The sequence below is a fragment of the Nicotiana tabacum genome, chromosome 3 (assembly GCF_000715075.1).
Source record: "Nicotiana tabacum cultivar K326 chromosome 3, ASM71507v2, whole genome shotgun sequence".
Lineage (NCBI taxonomy): Eukaryota > Viridiplantae > Streptophyta > Magnoliopsida > Solanales > Solanaceae > Nicotiana > Nicotiana tabacum.
This window is the reverse complement of record NC_134082.1, coordinates 151,934,118-151,953,172: the sequence shown is the minus strand read 5'-3', so window position 1 is coordinate 151,953,172 and position 19,055 is coordinate 151,934,118. Positions and strand designations below refer to the sequence as shown.

The window sequence follows — 19,055 nt, the reverse complement described above, 5'->3', positions numbered from 1 at the left end:
GGGCAAGAAGGCCACCGTGACCGTGGTGAACCGCAGTAGATTAACAACGTAAGGCAGAAAGGTCAGCATTCACCGCGGTCGACCGCGGTGCACTGTTCACGCTGCTGGAAAGTTTGAGGACCAAAGTGTAAAATCGGGGAAACTTTTGTAAGACCTTATATGCTTTAGAAACTCACCCAAGATTGAAAAAAGCTGATTTTAGACTACTTTTGGAGGCAAGAACGAGAGTGAGAAGATAAACCAAACATTAGAGTTTTTCTATCTCCTTTTAATTCTTGCAATTTTACATTATGAGCAATTTAGTAGTTTTCTATTATTTTGTTACGAGTAGCTAAATACTTATCTAGGGTTGATGGAACCAATTGTTGGTTGAAGTTTTGACTTAAGTTGTTATAATCGAGCCGGATTTATGATATGATTGTTCAACTACGTTTTGTATGGTGATTAATTGAATGTGCCCTTGATTAATCCTGTCTAATTACCTTATATTGCTTGAGAAAGAATATTAGGTTAGATAGTTGTTGAACAACACCACTTTTAGGTAATTGAAGAGATTCATTACTTGAACTTAAAAGTGAGTTTAGAGATAACAAAACTTTGGTGGGATAATTTAGAGTTGCATAACTATTGTCAGCTAGAGTAGTACGAGAGAATGATCTAGTAAATTATTGTAGTTGATAGAGAGATAATTACGATAACCCATAACTCTTAATCCTCATAGAGTATTACAGCGAGATTATAGCGGAAGAGTCAAGACCTAAACTAGCAATTGGGGAAATCACTGCCCTAGACCTTTTACCATTGAATTATCTTTGTTTTAGCGTACTGTTGTTTTTCATAGTATTTGAAGTAGTTAAACAAAATCCCAATCTTAGTTGAGCAAAAATCTTGCATCTAGAGATTGATTGAGTTGATAATAACATTGTTGAAGAGTGTAATAGATAGGCTAGTTCCCTGAGGATTCGATTCCGGACTTAAAACCGGATTATATTTGCAGCGACCGCTTTGTCCTTTAAAAGGCATAGTTGGGCGTTATCAGTACTAAACTTTGTAAATCAGAATTAACTGGGTTACCTGACCCTCCATCACGAGATTCGCTAGGAGTTCCTCCACTGCCTGAGTTAACGAGTCCTGAGCGAGGATTTTCTACAGTGTTGTTGTTTGGAGTTGGTGGTACAACCATCAACTGGTTAGCAAAAGCCTGAAGAACATTGCTGACCTGTTGAGCGATTAATTTTTTCAAAGCTTTATCAATAGCCTGATCATTCTCAAACTACTCATTCATATTTGATTCAGATCTGTCAGGAGTCCCTTCTCGAGATTGTCGATGAGAGTTTCGCTGTGAGAGGACTAGATTTCCATCACCTTGTTGATTCTCCTGATGTTGCTTATTTTCTTGGTGCTATAAATTTTGTTGGTTGTTGTCGTTGACATTCGACATGATTGTTTTGACAAAAGAGTTAATTTAGAAAGTAAAAGATTATTAGATTTCCGGCAATAGAACGAATTTGTTTAACCAGAAAATAGGAATCTCAGACAAAGCGTAATTTTAGAAGAACTCGGGTTACTGATAATCAAATAAGGAAATAATTATGTAACAAGAAAAGAAAAAATGGACTGAGGAGTAGCCGAGTAAGAAATATAAAGCAATGTAAATAAGTATATTCCAATAATAATCAGTATGTCCATACAAATATTATTTCTCCCCCTTTTATAGCTATTTCTAAGTACTACGTTTATTTCCTCTCATAATAAAGCCATTATGAGCAATTAATGACATTAATGAAATGTTATAGTTGTCAATTGTAATTGTTTCGTGAAAATTCTATAACGTACCCCATCATTTATGCTCATTAATTGTAGATATTACGTATATGTACTTTTTGATGTCTTGGTTCATTCCTTCGGTGTCTCTTCAAATTATCGAGAGACCCGAGTAACCGTTCCTTCTTGTTTTCTTAAACCTTTGCCCATTCCGATTAAGACCCGCGTATCTTTGAGTACTCTTTGCTAGCTGTCACTCTTCTATTAATCCACGTATCTTGACATGTCAGCCACATAATTAATTCCAAATGTTAAGTCAATTTTCCCAATACAGTCCCAATTGGGTTTTATCAAGAAGGTTTTTAACGAGGCGACAAGGGGGACATTTCAAGTTGAAGTACGGACGAAAGAAGGCAATGGACGATCAGTTCATTGTCCAACTTCTCAACACTTCTTCAGGTTGCCCAATGAAGGGACTAGATAGACTAGGAATGGAATGCCAGCCCAGAAAATATGTAAATTTCTCCAAGTATACGAACAAAATGCAAATGCATGAAGTCCGCCCATATTTTTGCTAGAGCAATATCGCCTCAATACCCAATTGGCCCCCGGCCATGACAAAACAAAAGTGACATTCGACCTCGCTCAAATTAACTCCTATTCGACCTCGTTCGAATTAACTGTGATATTCGACCTCGCTCGAATTAACTCATATTCGACCTCGTTCGAATTAACTAAGTGATATTCGACCTCGCTCGAATTAACTCCCATTCCACCTTGTTCAAATTAACTAAGTGACATTCGACCTTGCTCAAATTAACTAAGTGACATTCGACCTCGCTCGAATTAACTCACATTCGACCTCGTTCGAATTAATTGGCATTCGACCTCGCTCGAATTAACTCACATTCGACCTCATTCGAATTAACTAAGTGACATTCGACCTCACTCGAATTAACTCACATTCAACCTCGTTCGGATTAACTAAGTGACATCCGACCTCGCTCGAATTAACTCACATTCGACTTCGCTCGAATTAACTCACATTCGACTTCGCCCGAATTAACTCATACTTGACCTCGCTCGAATTAACTCGCATTCGACCTCGTTCGAATTAACTGACATTCAGCCTCGCTCGAGTTAACTCACATTCGACCTTGTTCGAATTAACTAAGTGACATTCGACCCCGCTCTAATTAACTCACATTTGACCTCATTCGAATTAACTAAGTGACATTCGACTTCGCTCGAATTAACTCACATTCGACCTCGTTCGAATTAACTAAGAGACATTCTACTTCGCTCGAACTAACTTAGTACAGGTTACATTCGACCTAGTTTGAATTAACACCTACTCGCCCCCGGCCATGACCAAAACTAAATTCTATTTCGACCTTGTTCAACACACATAAACCAAGCTTTTACAACTAAAACAACCAAACGACAAAACAAAAAAGAGGCATATAAGCCGAACAGAAGGAAGAGAATCATATATGAATAGCGAAAATGGCATTTCATACTTAAAATATACTCCCTCCGTTCAAATTTATGTGAACCTGTTTGACTGGGCATAGAATTTAAGAAAAAATAAAGACTTTTGGAATATATGGTCCTAAACAAGTTAAAAAGGGGCCCAGAGAATTTGTGTAGTTATAAAAGCTTCTCATTAAGGGTAGCATTGTAAGTTTAAGCTAAATTGTTACCAAATTTAGAAATGGTTCATTCTTTTTGGAACAGACCAAAAAGGAAATAGGTTCACATAAACTGGAATGGAGGGAGTATGCTTTACAAAGGCTAGAACAAATGCCCACAAAATCATGTAGCAACATTTACAAGCAAAAAGAAGGAAAAAATAACTACTCACCACCTAACCCGGCAACGCCATCTCTACCCATCTCTCCACCATCATCGTCGCCATCTGGATACTCATCCCCATACCAGGCGTCCTGTTCAATCCGATCCATATCCTCCTCGCTATCACCAGCCTCTGGTGTAGCTGGATCATAACCACAAGCAATTCGAGCTGCACGCGCCTTAGTGAGTGCATCCTCGAAGTCGACCTCAGAAACATTACCTGCCATCATCAACTCTCTAAGTATATCTAGTTGGGCCTCGGCGTGAATCCACTTCTCATACAAATCTCGCAAAATATTAGGGAAAGCAGAAGTGTGAGAAGAGGATGGCTGAGACAATAATTGCACCTTCTCAGCCTCGAGAACGATGACTTGGTCACCAAGGCTCGAGACCTCTTTTTCTAGCTCCCCTATACACTCATCGAGCCACTCTTCTCTGATTTTGCCGTGTCCAAATCATTCGCCCGCTCAAATCGAAGGACACAGATTGCAACCGAGCCAACTCAGCCTTCTCCAAGTCTGTTGTCTTCTCGGTGACCACGCCACTCAAAGCATCGGCCCTTATTAAGCATTTTTCGAGCTCGGCCCGCAGAGAAACCACTTGGGCCTGAAGGTCCGCACATTGGGCCTCAACTTCTTTGCTCACCTCGAGCTCCTCTTCTTTGTCCCTCAACGCCCCTTCAAGGACATTACAGTTGCCGGTGAATCTCATCAACTCGTCATCTTTCTGCTTCAGCTCGTCCTGAATAGCTTGGAAGTTTCCACTCTCGCCAAATCACCTACAGATCTCGCGGTGCTTGTTGCAGTATTCACGGTACTTCCTCTCCATCTTCTTGAAAATGGTTTTGTGCCTTTCCTCTCGACGAGCACTCTCAATCTCCAAAATAATGGCCTAAAAAAAAGAAAAGAGAGGAAGAAAACCAAAGTCAATCAAAAACTAGAGTGTAAGGCACAGAAACTAGAAAGGTCGAAAAACTTACCCTAATGGCAAGGCTGGCTATACCCGTCGATAGGGAGGCATCGTCCAACGTCTCGAGGGTCCTGCCCTCCACATCGGAGCAAAGAGGACCTAAGGAGGTAACTACACTCTTTGTATTCACTATTAAGTCCCGGTCCATAGGAACCACGATGGTCTTCAAGGACCCATCTAACCTGACTTCAACGTGAGTAAACCCCTCGCTCAACACTCGAACCTAATCAGGATCAAGATCGAATCCCATCTTATAACCGTCCTTAGCAACCCCCTTACCTCTCTTACTGGTAGACGAGGTGGGAATATCAACTGGCCGCAAGGACGATGGCTCATCTCGCCGCACAGTACCTAGAACCTCCACAGGCAGTAGATATGGGCATTCAGTATTTCAGTTCGGTATTTAAGAATTTCGGTTCGGTATTCGGTTTGTCAATTGTGTATACCAAATACCATACCAAAATATTTCGGTACGGTTCGGTATTTCTTATTTTGGTTAGGTACGGTTTCGGTTTAAACCAAATCTTTACTATCTCCCCCACTCCATTAACTAATGTAATCCATGTTGATCATTGTGTTAACACATGACTACGTTCTTTTTAACACAGGATTACTTCATTAGGAGTCTATTAAAAGCATTACTACTGGAACTCATTTACTAAAGCCAAGTAGATTACAATGGCACATCAGTTTATATTTCAGAAGTTGTCGTAGCTTTTTCAATCTCCCATAGAAGCTATTGTTTCTGATTTCGAGGGAAATAAGAAACAAGAGATCTCATTTCCAAGTTGTGGTGGACCATTCCTTTAAGGTTCATATTAGAAAGATTTAATGTAGTGACTCTTTGGTAGCGAGAGCCACAAGTTAAGAAGTGTTGTTTGAGCGATCGACAAACAAGTACTCATTTGCTCAAGCAGCAAAAGAACAACAATAAGATGAATACAACCTTTCTTTATTACACTAAACTATTTCGGTATTTTGGTATACCGAAATATCAAAAACCCAATACCATATAGCAAATCGAATTACCTAAATATCAAAATTTTTGAACCAAAATAAACCAAAATACCGAAAAAAACCGAAACCAAAATACCAAATTAATTTGGTTCAGTTTGGAATTTGGTTTTTCAAATTTTATGCCCACCCCTAATGGATGGTCCACCAGCTCCGAAGTAGGCATCAGAAAGGGGAATGCTCTCTACGTCTTTCGCTGATGGTGGGACTTCAGACTGAAGATGTGCACCATCTTCAAACACAACGATGGCCTGCTCATGATCATTCCTGGTAGAGTTTACGGCTCGGATTGTCCCACCGCCGACGTCTACCGACCTCTTTTTACGAGGGACCAACTCCTCCTCGTTAGGTGATGACTCATTATCTATTAAATGAAGCAGGGGAGAGGTCGGAATCTCTGGTACCGAGGCCATCGTTGATCGGGCCAATCTAACCAAAATAGGAAGTTGAATGGAAATGGAGGGCCAGGCAAACATGGCAACAGTCACAGCAAAGGCCCTGTTGTAGTGTTCCTCTATCAAAACGCAAGAGCAGGGGCCCTCGGCCTCCTCGAGGATCCCCGGGCAAAAAACAAAAGAGAGAAGATTAAGTGGTCGATTCCCACAAAACAATAAGGAACAAACGACCAGAAGGCCACGACAATAAAGATTCATAACGGGTACTCACCGATCACAAAAGGCACATGCCTAAACTTCTTGAGGAAGGTCGGCTATTTGCGAATCCCCACTATATGAGGGAGGACCCAGCTAACCCAATCGTGAATGTCCTCGACCAAAGGAAAAGGTTTAACCTCAACTACACGGAGAGAAAACAATGTCAATACAATTAAAATTGAACGGAACTAACGTGTAATACAATAGGAGAGAAAAGGGAAGAGAGATGCTTACGAGCGTAGTTCCAAATCTCGGGGAACCCACTTGCATTAATCACCACGTCCTCAATTTTGACGTAGAAGTAACTCAGCCAAAACTGGCGGTTTGCCTTGTCATCCATTTCACCAATAGATATTTGCTGCCCCGGTGGCGAAGATGTAGCATTGTACCCTTGTGAAAGTTAGGGGCGAAGAGGTGCATCAAGTGGTGAATGGTCACCTCGACCCCGGCTAACTCCGCATACTTCGAGACCATTTGGATGAGTTTATAGATATATGGAGAAAGTTAGGCCGAGCAGATGCGATAGTAGCGGCAGAACTCCTCGGCTAAGGGAAGGATAGGAAAAGAATAACCGACATGGAAGAGGTACGCATAGAAAGCACAATATCCAGGGTGATGTATTTACACCACATCAGGCCCAACTGCAACTAGGTCTATATGGACGGGAATTTTGAATTTATCCCTAAATTCGGCAAGGCCCGCCTCTTTCATCAATGACTCCGAGATCTAAGGGTCGTCTTCGGGCATCTTTGAAAAATCAGATCTAGCCTTCTCCCTACGAGGGATTATTTCCTCCACCGTAGGAAAGCTATCATCATCAGCAACAATGGCAACCCCATCGTCATGGGGAGGCAGGCACACTGCCAAGGAAACAGGGTCAAGTACCCCCAATAAACTAGATGACACGTTAACCATCTTTGTTTATGAATAAAGGAGATGAAAATTCAGAAGAGTCAAAAGTAGCAAAAGCCACCAAAATCAGTGAGAATAATGATGCAGAAGTAATATCAAGAGGGCAAGGATTCTGAATAAATAATGAAGAAGAAGATATGGAAGTCCAATACTTAGATTGCAAAGAGTAAAGCAAAGGATTTTGTATCCCTATTTATAAGAACTCAGGAATCAACATCGAGAAAGCCAACCGTCGTTACCCAGCTCAGGAATCGAAGCAGTAGAGGCACGGGAAATGATGCAAAGTATTGGAAAAATGCGTAATAATGATGCATGAAGACATGACGTCATTCTGAATCGACTCGACACTAGGCTGCGACTCACGGAAGGCCATGTTACCACCTTGTCAGAAACACTACTACTAGAACTACTCGTCTAAACTTTTAAACCATAACTAATAGAGTCCGCTCATCGAGGTCGTCTGAGGTTGGCATCAATAAGCGGAAGAACTAACTGTATAGGTCAAAATCTGCCCCCTTGGGGTTTAGCGTGAAGTAGTATTATAGAAAGTAATATGGCCGAGGTCGACTAATAAATAGTGGGGCTTAAAGCCGCCCTCAATAACAGCCGAGGTCAAGTATCAAGGACAGTACTAACGGGGCTAGTTTTTGTAATAAGATATTTAAGAGAATATTCCATCGAATATTCTCTGTACTTATACTTTTAGGGTTTTTGGGGATATGTCCCATATAAATAGAAAAAGAGATAAGGGGAAAGGGCATGTAACATTTTCTGATAAGAACCCTTTTTGAGAAGAAGACTCTCTCTCTAGAAAAGATACAAATACTATATTTCTAATAAGATTCTACCATCCATTATTCCATATTTTTCCATCAAATCCGAGAATAGTTCCAATATTCTAGGATTTGTCTCACTCATCACTGTTAGAAAAAAGAATCCTCCACTTCATTCAATATTGGGTGAATCATTCTTCTTATTTACGTTAATGCCATTAGTTGTTATTTATTGCTTGATATTCTTCTATCATGACTCCTCTTGAAATATTAAATTCACACTGCATTTAATCCCCCACCAACACTAGTTTATGTTATTTGTGCTAACTAGTTATAAATCTAGGAATATTATCATTAACTAGGTTTAACCCCTCATTATACAAAATAATTAGTTTAACCGAAGATTCATACTTTTTGGTCAAACAATGTCGTTACCTTATTTTTTTCCCATCTTGCTTTTCCTTATTATTGAATAATCCTATTTTATCCTTTATCCTACTTTTTATATAATAATTATAATTCGTACTTTATTTTTTGTTTATAATATTGTAAGTTTATTCTTCATATTATTGGTGCAAGATATCATAAAACGATGACAAACACTATCCAAATACCGTATACATCAAAATGATACAATACATTACGAAAATATACATAACAATTGTCCACGCAAGCTATTACTTTTTTCATTTGTAATTCCTATTGGGGTTTAATTAATTCGACCTCCCTAACAAAGATAATTTTATTTTAAAACTCGAATCCAAAACTTATAAGATCCTTCGGTTGTATCGAGGGTCATTTTTGAGTTTTTGAAGATTCCGTCACTGGGGTTAAGAGGGTTTTCCATCTCTTTTTTTTTTTGACAAAAAGGAGATAATATATTTATAAGCTACGGAATATTATTTATTACATCATCCAGAAAACTCCATGCCTTAAGGACATTTGTATTGCCCAAGTTGGCTAGCTTACAACATACTTCAGTACTAATAGTTTTAACAAAATAAACTCATCCCGCCCTATCTGTAGTCATATTATTTGTAAGATAATGGGGCGGTCTGTCTAGGAGTTGATGTTCCTTTGCACCATTAAGAGCTTCCTTTGCCACCTTATGGGCTATTTTGTTCCCTTCCCTGAAATTATGGATGATTGACGGCTACTTCAGCTGGAGCATTAACCACATGCAAGTGTATATAATCATATCGTGAGAAGGACAATCAGAATTTAATAGTTTGATTACTTGTGTTGTGTCTGTTTCAATGATCAATGGAGTATATCCCTTCGTTAGAGCTACATTGAAACCTTCCTGTAGTGCTTCTAGCTCAGCCTGAAGAGGTGAACTTGCTGGGCTTTGATGTTGGAAGACCATTTTCCAGCTACCATTATGATTTCTGAATACACCTCCTAAAACTCCTAACTTATATTGAGTTTGTAGAGGTTTGGGTAGGGCTTGTGCCATGCAACTTTAATTGCATGAAAAAGAACAGTGGAGCTTATACTCAGTTACTAGGGCCATAGCGTGTTTAGGATTAAAGTTGTAGCTCGTATTAGAGTGATTGTTGTTATTACGGTTGAGCCAAATGCTCTATAGGACAAACGGATATAGATCTTTCCACGTGAGATAAGGGGAGGGAGTGGTGTTATTCAAATTTTTAATGTTTTGCGGCCAATGAGACAGTGTTATGATTTGGAGAGGCATTAAAACCCCTTGTGTTCTAGTAATTGAGGACTGCTTGCAGTTGGTAAAAGTATGCTCAATTGTTTCCTTATCATTTTTACACACCGGACATGTAGGATCTATGGTTATACCAATATGATCGATGTAGCGAGATATGTAGCGATCAGATAAAATGCCTACTCATAGAAAAGAAGCAAACCAGAGATAGGATCAAGGCCATTGCCCAAATCCAACTAAAGTCCCTTGAATTTTGATTGCTGGGGTTAATTAGTTTATAATAACTTTTAGAAGAAAAAATTTCATCCCCAGTTAGATCCCAAATCAAAGTGTCGCTTGAGCATGTCCTAAGGTGTAATGCTAGGATATAGTTCCTAGTTTGTTTGGGAGGATTGAAGGAGATTTTCCGTAGCTCCCAATTATTATTAACCCAAATATCTTTGATGGTAAGTTTATTGCAAGAGGGCCCTCCACAAGTTGTCTATTTGGTGACTTAGGGATCCAATTCGATTGCCAATAAGGGGCTAACTAGAATTTACTTTCCAAGTTTCCTCAATCTCAAATACTCCCGCGTTTATTACCGTGGAAGAAATCGGCGATCAATTTCCGATTAATCCTTCTCAGGTTAAATTTAGTCGATGAAACGGCAATGGGTGATACTGGTATATTCCGGTTTTACGGGCTCGGAGCAGGGGCGGATTTAGGGGGGCGCAAGGGGTATATAAGGCAAAATCTGTTTTTTACCTCTATATATTAAGTTTTGAACCCCTTAACACAATCCAAAAGTGTAGTTTAGTGGTCAAGGGGTTCAAAATCTACATAAGTTCATGAGTTCAATTCCCTTTTGAACCCCTTCGTGGAGATCCTGCCTCCGCCACGGGCTCGGAGAGTGAGTTATTGAGCTCGCCGAGTAGTTCATTTGGAAGAATTTCCGACAAGGTTAATGTAGCTCCGGCGAGGAGGTCTCTCTTATCAGATTCAAGGTTAGTTTGTAGTCTTCAGATTTTGAAGATATTACATTGTAATTGCTGGTATTTTTTTATCTAGTAATTTGTGCAAATGCATAGGGATATACGGAGCTTTTCCTAAAATTCTCAGCAAGTCCGTCCATTTATTAAGATTTAGAAATGAGGCAAGACTTCTGCTTTATTATTACTGCTATTGGAGGATTTTTTTTTTCTTCTTCCAAATGGCTGGACTGCGGAAGTCTGGAAGGGCAAGTTCATGGGCTTAATTGCAATGATACAGAACTGCTTTTGTTGCAAGTACCTGGAACCTTTCCAATTTCAAGGCACTCTTTCATAAAAAAGATTGAAAAATTATATTTTGGAGCTCTTGCACCTGTGAACTTGTAAAAATCAATAAATCGTATCTTTACTTGTAAAAGTGAATATTCCTGAGCCATAGGTAGATCTGATCATATCAGCCAAGAGAGGAAATTGCAGAAATGCAAATAAAGTTATGGGAATACTAGCAAGTACTGCCACTGGGATGATAATCCAGGCCATTTGATGCCCAAGTACGATGAAAAAACTTGAACTAAATGCTACTAGCATCGCTGCTATAGCAACAAAGAGCGTGATGAAGCCAAGGATTAACCTTTTTGGTAAAGTACTCAGGAAGTCTTCTTCGGCATAGCGTGAAGTGAGGATGGACAAGAACATCAATATAGAGGTTACTGAAGAAAACAGTGCTAGTGCATCTGTTATAGAGAAAAGAATGAATGTTTTCTCTTTAAGAAAAATGGGGGTGCCTGTATCATCGTTGTTCCCTCCTGGCACGGTAAAGATTGCTGCAAACATTACTGTTGTAATTAGTGCAGCAACAAGCATGCAAGATGATGCAGTTTCCTTCATCCACTTCTCTCCTTCTTTGACCAATTCCTTGTGTTCTTCAGCGAACAACATTCCAGGTGTTCGACCTTTTGAGTCTCTCATCTCCTTATATGAGGCTTGAACAATTGTCTTAACTTCCTTTGGAATGATAAGAAGTAATATCTTATGAAATATAGAAAGAGAGTATACGTAATAGGGAAGCAGCATTTCACCAGATGTGGAAATTACCTTGAACCACAATAACTCCCGCTGCATCTGGAGTGCTGCACCTGAAACAATACCAAGTCGATTTGTAGGAGCCAACTTTGCTGCCAAGTGTAAAATGTTCTCATTAATTCTACTTTTATAGGACGTAATTATATCCTTGTGTGCTCCTATGTTGTAGATAAGTTTGTAGATCTTTTCTTGGCGGTGAATGACTGCAATGTGAAAGATGCTCCGGCTTTCCTCATCAACCTTCCAAATGAGATCTGGATAAGACTGAATAAGCTCAACTATGAACTTAAAATTTCCCAACTCTGCTGCTACAAACAATGGCCGCGACGGACTTCTAAGTAAGTTCCCTATTTGTGAATCATTCAACAAGAGAACTTCTTTCCATGAACATTTTACCAATTCAAGTGCTTGTAAGTGCATTAATTTTGTCTCCAGAACTTCTTTGATTCCTAGTGTTGAAAAATTGCAGATTAGGTATTTAGTTTTACAGGTACAGAGAATAATAATCTAGAACTTGGGACCACGTCATATGTGCCATACCTAATGTTTTTAGTAGATGCTGAACTACCCTTGTGATGAACGCGCTAGCTGCAATTTCACAAAATGTTTAGGATTAGTTGGTTATAGAAATGCTATTACAGAGAAAATAAATGTCTCAACTGGGACAAGTATACAACATACCCTTAGTGTTATTTTTTATCCTTGATCCGCTGGACATGTTGCTTGATCTATTCTGTAAATGAACAGAGACATCTATAGGAAGTTCCATTAATTTTTTATTTTTTTTTGGGAACAGGCAGGATGTTCCATTGGTCTAATGATATATAAATATATATCTTAATTCATTTCGATTTGGATAGAAATGGAGAACTTACATGCGTAAAGAAATCTTTGCCAGATACCAAGTCCAATTTTGTCAGAAAATGCCAAGGGCTTTCGTGCTAAAACATGAAGTATTGTGTCTCCATTTTGATCTCGTTCAATGCCTAATTCAGGCATGTGCTGAAGTATATGTAAAGCAACATCTGTTAACAGCGATGTAAGTAAATAGCTGTTTTAAGTTCCTCTGAGAGTTCAACTTTACGTTGGTTGTGCAATAACATAAATGGCCATACTAATTTATCGAAACAAGTAACTGGCCATATTAAATTTATCAAGATCTCATTTTCGAAAAGCAATTTGGAACCGGAATATGTTCTTACCAAATAGATTGGAGTTTATAGTAGCAATCAGCAGGCTGATATAGTCGTCTTTGCATAGATACTGATGATCTGTCACTGAATAAAGATACCACACCATCTCTCTGTGCCCTAGTAGAGCAGCCATGTGCAGTGGTGTGACTCCCTTGCTGCCCCTCACTATTGGCAAGAATTGATTTTTCATTACCATAACTTTTGCGATCCTTGTGAGTCCAGATGCAGCAGCAAAGCAAAGTGCAGTATTATCATATTTGTTTTGCAGTGCCAGTTCCAGTGGACTCATAAGTTTAACCAGTTCTTCAACAAACTGAACCTTGTTAGCCCCGGCTGCAATATGAAGAGCAGTCTCCCACCCTTTGGTAATCCTGGCAGATGTTGCACCAGGGTGCAGACTGAAAAATTCTCTAGCCTTCTCCCAATCACCTCCTAGTGCTGCTTGGCAAAGTGGCACATACATGGTAAGGTTTATAGGTTTAGTCCCTGCAAGTGGTATGACTTTACTCTGTTAATTAATCATGTGAAAAAAGAAAGATGAGAATCTACTCTTTCCCGCTCTCATTGGTTGTATTTTGTTTCATAGAGGAGGCTCTTTGTGAAGTTCTCTTACAGGCTTTCTTTCTTATAGATGATTATCCATGTTCATGGTTCAGTTAAGTATATCTGATTCTCCATTTCCTGAGAACTCACCATATCTGTCTGTTGTTTCAGCTGATAGATATTGGCTAAAATTGATGCTTGTTACTTTTTTTTTTTGATTTATCTAGATATGGTTTTTGTAGCTTGTTCAACATACTTTTTGTATGAGAGCAAGTGGATTAGGTGATATGTGAACTGACCCAAATGTTCGGGCCTAACCGGGTAGCATAGAGGTGTAGGATAGACTCACATAAGGGATAGGCTGGGGTCTATGTTCAACATGCCATAGGATAGGATAAATTCTATACTCTTGGAGAAGATATAACACGGTTTAACTTCTAGACACGGGAAGCGTAATCACCTAAAAGATAAGTAGATAACTATTAGTATTAATTACTTGGAAAAGGAAGCTGGTAATAACCTATTACATCAGGTTAAAGTGCACTAATAATGCAAAAAATATTTACAATGTGAATGTGTGTAAGTTAAATCCTAACATATATTCTAGAGCACGTCCATAATCTGACTTCGTGACTAACCTTTACCTTTCCGAGGTTCACCCCATTATACAAAAACAAAGCATATATAGAAACTAAAAGCATTGAGAAATATTTTTTGCTTAACTGGGCCTGAGGAAGGAAGTGGGAAGTGTCTGAGGAGCAGGAGCGATAGGCCTAGAGACAGCTTCCGTTTGAATGGGAGAAGGCAGCACTGTAGAATCAGCTTGACTAATTCCCTGATTTAATTGAATTGCAACATCATGCTGCGGAGTAAAGCTGCTTGTATTGAAGCTGCTGTTTCTCAAAGATACCCCTTCTGATGTTGGTGTAGTGCTTGGTACTGAGTTTCTCTGCGGGAAACATGTTGGAATTGAAAGTGTACGTTCCAGTTGTAGTTTTTGGATGTTTTCCATGTTAAAACTCTACATACACTTTGAGGTTTTGACGTAGAATTTTGTTGCTTATCTCTTTTGTTCTTCACTTGGAACTTGAAGTTGTTGACTTCCTCACAAATCTGTTGAGGTCTTTTAAGTCATGATGCAGCTCATGTCCACTGAAAATTTCATTGGAACTTCCTCTTTGCATGTTGTCAAAGTTAGTCAACTGAAAAGTTACAAAGAAATTTCTCATTTACATGTCACTGTTTAATGGTCCCATCCACAGGTTCTTCGAAACTTGGAGATTAACACGGAAAATACATCTTGATCTTGCCAAGTGTGGTACTTATTATTTTGGCCTATTCTGCTGCTGCACTTTTTCAAGATCGCCATATTCACTCTCAACTTTTGGATTTTTTCTTCTTTCTGTGCTTTCATACGGTTGCTATCTCCCGCGTTTAATTTACTACGTATTAGCACTATCTTTTTTTGGCTTTATGTTTGCTTTTATTTTTATTTTTCTGTTTTGCATTTTTCTTTTGGGTGAATGAGGCCTCCTTTTGCGGGGTCCATTTACCATGGAGAGATTTTGCGTTATTATGAATCCTATCAATTTTGTTGATCAAGCACATTTTGCCGACATATTATTTACTGGAATTCGGAATGAAATATATCACTCACTCGTGATTGCATTTTATGTGTCTTAGATCAGCGGAGCACGAAATTTACAAATGTAAAGAGGATTTTTGATTTTATGGTGTTATCCCTCAGGTTTGGCTTTATATGTTTATCTCCCTTATTTTGATTTTCTTGTAACCATTTTTTTCATTTATTTATTATTAATCTAAAAAAATTATAACTTAACCCTTTCTAACATTAAACTCTTTTACTTAGATAATGAGGTAGTTTAGTAAATGGAGTTGTCTCCTCTAGTAAGGGAACCAATAAAGAAAAATTAAAACTACGGACTACGTGCTATATTAAACTGGATAAGTTCGGATTAACACAAAGAGAAGTTATTTCATATTATTAATAACAAGAAACTAAATTAACTTCAAAGTTGGGAGAACAATTCAAGCGGCATGCTGTGAAAGAAAAGAACAATATTCAAGGGATACAGATGCTAGGATTTGGAGATGCATATTGCAGAAATTCCTCATCATTCTCCAACTCAAGAATTTCCTCCTTATTTCTAAGGATCCAGGCCTCAATTCCATCACTACTCCGTCCACTTTCCACAAGAATAACAATTTGGACATGTCCCAATGAACAAGTAGGATCCAAGAGAGGAGCCACCCAAATAGGTTTTCCCCATCCAAAATCAACTTCGTCAAGTCCAAAACGACACCAGCTTGTGAACATATAGTTATCTACTTTGCCAAAAGAGTTAATAGTATCTGTGGCCAAATTCACTAGATAAGTAAAAGACGCATCACCTTCCAATTCCTTCAAGTTTTCACCATTTGAAAAGGTCTCAAACACTTCTCTCACTAATCCCACAAGATGAGACAGATCAATATTATCACTCGTTATTTCTGACTCGTAGAATGTAGTTGCAAACCAAACTACATTCCCAGAAGCATTAGGCAATGGTGGGTGCAGCCTTGGCCTTAAATTCACTGCATGATTTAGCATGCAGCTGGGACTTGAGCTTCCCTTTACTGCTTTACTTGCTAACATCATATGCTTCCATATTAAAGCTGTCAATGCCTCCACACGTGTCGGCTTAGGCACAGTACTACTGGATCCACCTTTCAATTTAATGGCTGCTATTGCTTTGGAATCAAACACGAATCTTCGTTGGAGAAACTGATCTCCCTCCTTGAAAAATAAAGTTTTGAGAAATATTAAATCTTGTGGTAAATGGTTCTGAGGGGGAAAGAGTAGCGATGATGATGTGAAATCAAGAGAAGCCAATGGCATGATCCTCTCTCGTGCAATGTTAGCCCAAGTGTTGAGGAATGCACTCATTGTGTTTGCATCTGAGACTAAATGAAACATACTTGCCCCGATCGCCATCCCTCCACATTCAAATCTAGTAACCTGAAAAGAAACAAAATGACATTCAACATCTATCATCAGTTTCTTGAGTTGTGAGAGATCAGGGTTCTCAAGAAAATAACTAAGACACGTCTTCGCTTGAGCCTCAACGTAAACAACTCCAGTGTCATTGCAGTCTACAAAAGTTGAACCTTCTTTCAGTTCACCAGCAAGTGGATAGAAGAGAGTTAGTGTCTCAGAAAGGGCGTTCTTGAGGTTATTTTGATTTTGTGCGGGTGTGGTGTTTTCGTAGAAGAGGATAGTTTTGATTCTTACTGGCGGTTGAACTTGGTCTAAAAAGCATAGTTTGTGGTTTTTCAGGTGTGGAGGTGTTGGTTTGGATGGCTTCACTTTTTGCTTAGAGAGGATAATGGTTTCCATTGCTAATAGAGCTAAGCAAACGATGATAGCTTACACTAGTTTTGAAAAATCGTTGATTCAAGCTGGTTTGATATGTCACTTTGGTCCATTATGATATTCTTGGAGACTTTTAAAAGATCTAATAGAGTAATATTCAAGCTAATGCAAATTAATACAAGTTGAAATGAAACATGTGATCAAAGAGGAGCTTGAGCATGATCGAGGTAAGAAATAAAACACCTCACATGTATATAACTTGCATTGGAGGAGAGTTGAGAGTATCCTTTTTATTAATTAGATTTGTTCATTTATTACTCCTAGTTTTATTACATTATTTTAATTTAATAAAAGAGGAACATGTTACTTTGTATGAGAAGAGGAACATGTTACTTTGTATGAGAAAGTGGAATGCATTCATTAACCTAAAGGCTCGTTGATTTGTGTGCAACTTTTCATTTCTAAGCGATGAGAAAGAGGATGGTTAATTTTAAATTCTATAAATGTCCTTTTTTTTTATAGCTAAACTATAAATGTCCTGGAGCTAGCGTCGAGCTCAGTGTTTAGTACTTTTATTCACTCTGATCCTGATGGGTTTTTAATGTCTTTGCCTTATGTTTTGATGATCTAACAAATGTATTGTCAAGAACCAATTAGGGAACCTGACACACTTAGTATACATTAGAAATGAACGGATTTCAGTCAGGACTCCAGCTAATGTAAACTACTGCAAGGTTAGAAAATAGAGAAACAAGACAAGGACCTGATCCCTTGTGTTTCCTTGACAGCAGTACGAAAGTCAACTGTGCACAGCTGGAAAGTGACTGCCACAGAAACAGTGCACACAGTGCAGCAGTTTTGCAGTCACTTGCCTTTTGACCAACCAAATGCTTACATCATTCAAGTGATGTCATCAAAGGTGTATTAACAAGAGCATTATAACAAAATATCATTTGAACACATGAGAATTCACTTCAAGCATTCAAGCCTTCTGCAAACAGTGAACTAAATTCTCAAGAGCCTGAAGAACAAAGTTAAACTCTACTACGGACCAGTTCCTAAATCTAGTATTTTGTTGTCCTTAGTTGAGTTGTATCTTTGTTATTGTTCTTATTGTAATTCCTAAATTACTTAGCTAGAAGCGTTACTTAGGAACCTCTTTGTAAAATCATAAACCCTTTGTGTTTGTGTCGTGACTAGAGTTAGTCAGGAGTTGAAGTCGTTGTAATAGGTATATTGCAAAGTGGCTTGTAATAGGTGTATTACAAGTTAGTGAGGGATTAAGAGTTTAATTCCTAGATTCCATAGGTTGTAATCTAAAAGTTACTTATAGTGAAGTTGAAATCCTACCAGTGTAGGTCTTGGTTTTTTATCCCCTTGAGCAGGGATTTTTCCACATAAAACTCCCTGTCTTATTTACTTACAGTTTTATTAGAACTCTCAGTGGAAACTCATAGAGGACCTGGTACTCTATAATTTGGTGGACTCATATAAACTATCAATTGGTATTAGAGCAGGTTCCTCCTATCAGGATAACACCTAGGAAGGATCTGTATGGCTGCTCCACCAAATTTTGAAGAAGGTCAATCTACGTACAGACCACCCAGGTTCAATGGGCAATACTATGGGTGGTGGAAGATAAGAATGCATGATTTTATCATGACCGAAGATTCTGAGTTGTGGGATGTCATATGTGATGGTCCTTACATCCCAACAAAGGTAGTTGGAGACCTTCAATTGACCACGCCAACGACCAGAAAAGAATATACGGATGCAGACAAGAAAGTTGTGGAGAAAAATTTTCGTACCAAGAAAATTTTGGTCTGTGGAATAGGACCTGATGAATACAATAGAATCTCTGCTTTTGAAACCGCTAAAGAGATATGGGAAGTTTTGCAAACAGCACATACGTGAACCACTTAAATAAAGCAATCTAAGATCGATATGCTCACTACCGAGTATGAACTCTTTAGGATGAAAGACGATGAATCTATTCAAGATATGCACACAAGATTCACCTCCATCATAAATGAGTTGCACTCACTTGGTGAAATCATTCCTAGGAACAAGCTAGTGAGGAAAATTCTCAATATCCTGTCCAGTTCTTGGGAAAGCAAGGTGAATGCTATTACTGAAGCAAAGGACCTGCAGGAGCTGACCATAGACGAGTTGGTTGAAAATCTGAAGACCTACGAGATGAAGAGGAAGATAGACAGTAAAATAAGAGACCCAAAGAAAGAAAAGAACCTGATACTCAAAGCTGAAAGCAATGATTCGAGTGAGG

General features: G+C 38.7%; 2 protein-coding genes and 1 long non-coding RNA gene across 5 annotated transcripts; 1 reads left to right on the top strand and 2 right to left on the bottom strand.

Moving 5' to 3' along the window:
* Nucleotides 1-9,837: 9,837 nt before the first annotated feature.
* LOC142179525 (uncharacterized) lies at nucleotides 9,838-14,087 on the top strand. Of its 2 annotated transcripts, none has more exons than XR_012707953.1 (3): nucleotides 9,838-10,594; nucleotides 11,832-12,000; nucleotides 14,052-14,087. It is a non-coding gene; the product is annotated as an uncharacterized LOC142179525 (long non-coding RNA). The 2 variants fall into 2 exon arrangements; XR_012707954.1 differs by lacking the exon at nucleotides 14,052-14,087 and adding an exon at nucleotides 12,459-12,596.
* Nucleotides 10,909-14,629, bottom strand: LOC107785029 (uncharacterized). 2 transcript variants are annotated; one of them, XM_016606248.2, is made up of 7 exons: nucleotides 14,122-14,629; nucleotides 12,865-13,341; nucleotides 12,538-12,687; nucleotides 12,344-12,415; nucleotides 12,203-12,250; nucleotides 11,675-12,111; nucleotides 10,909-11,584 (listed from the first exon to the last, which is right to left on the bottom strand). In XM_016606248.2, exons 1-7 carry the CDS (start codon nucleotides 14,408-14,410, stop codon nucleotides 10,970-10,972), a joined length of 2,088 nt encoding a protein of 695 aa, XP_016461734.2. In that variant the 5' UTR covers nucleotides 14,411-14,629; the 3' UTR covers nucleotides 10,909-10,969. The 2 variants fall into 2 exon arrangements, with proteins under 2 accessions (XP_016461734.2, XP_016461733.2); XM_016606247.2 differs by having other exon boundaries at nucleotides 10,909-12,111.
* Nucleotides 14,630-14,780: 151 nt separating this feature from the next.
* Nucleotides 14,781-18,069, bottom strand: LOC107785028 (akuammiline synthase 2-like). The gene has a single exon (XM_016606246.2). The coding sequence runs from the start codon at nucleotides 16,793-16,795 to the stop codon at nucleotides 15,482-15,484; it is 1,314 nt and encodes a 437-aa protein (XP_016461732.2). The 5' UTR covers nucleotides 16,796-18,069; the 3' UTR covers nucleotides 14,781-15,481.
* Between the last annotated feature and the right edge of the window lie 986 nt (nucleotides 18,070-19,055).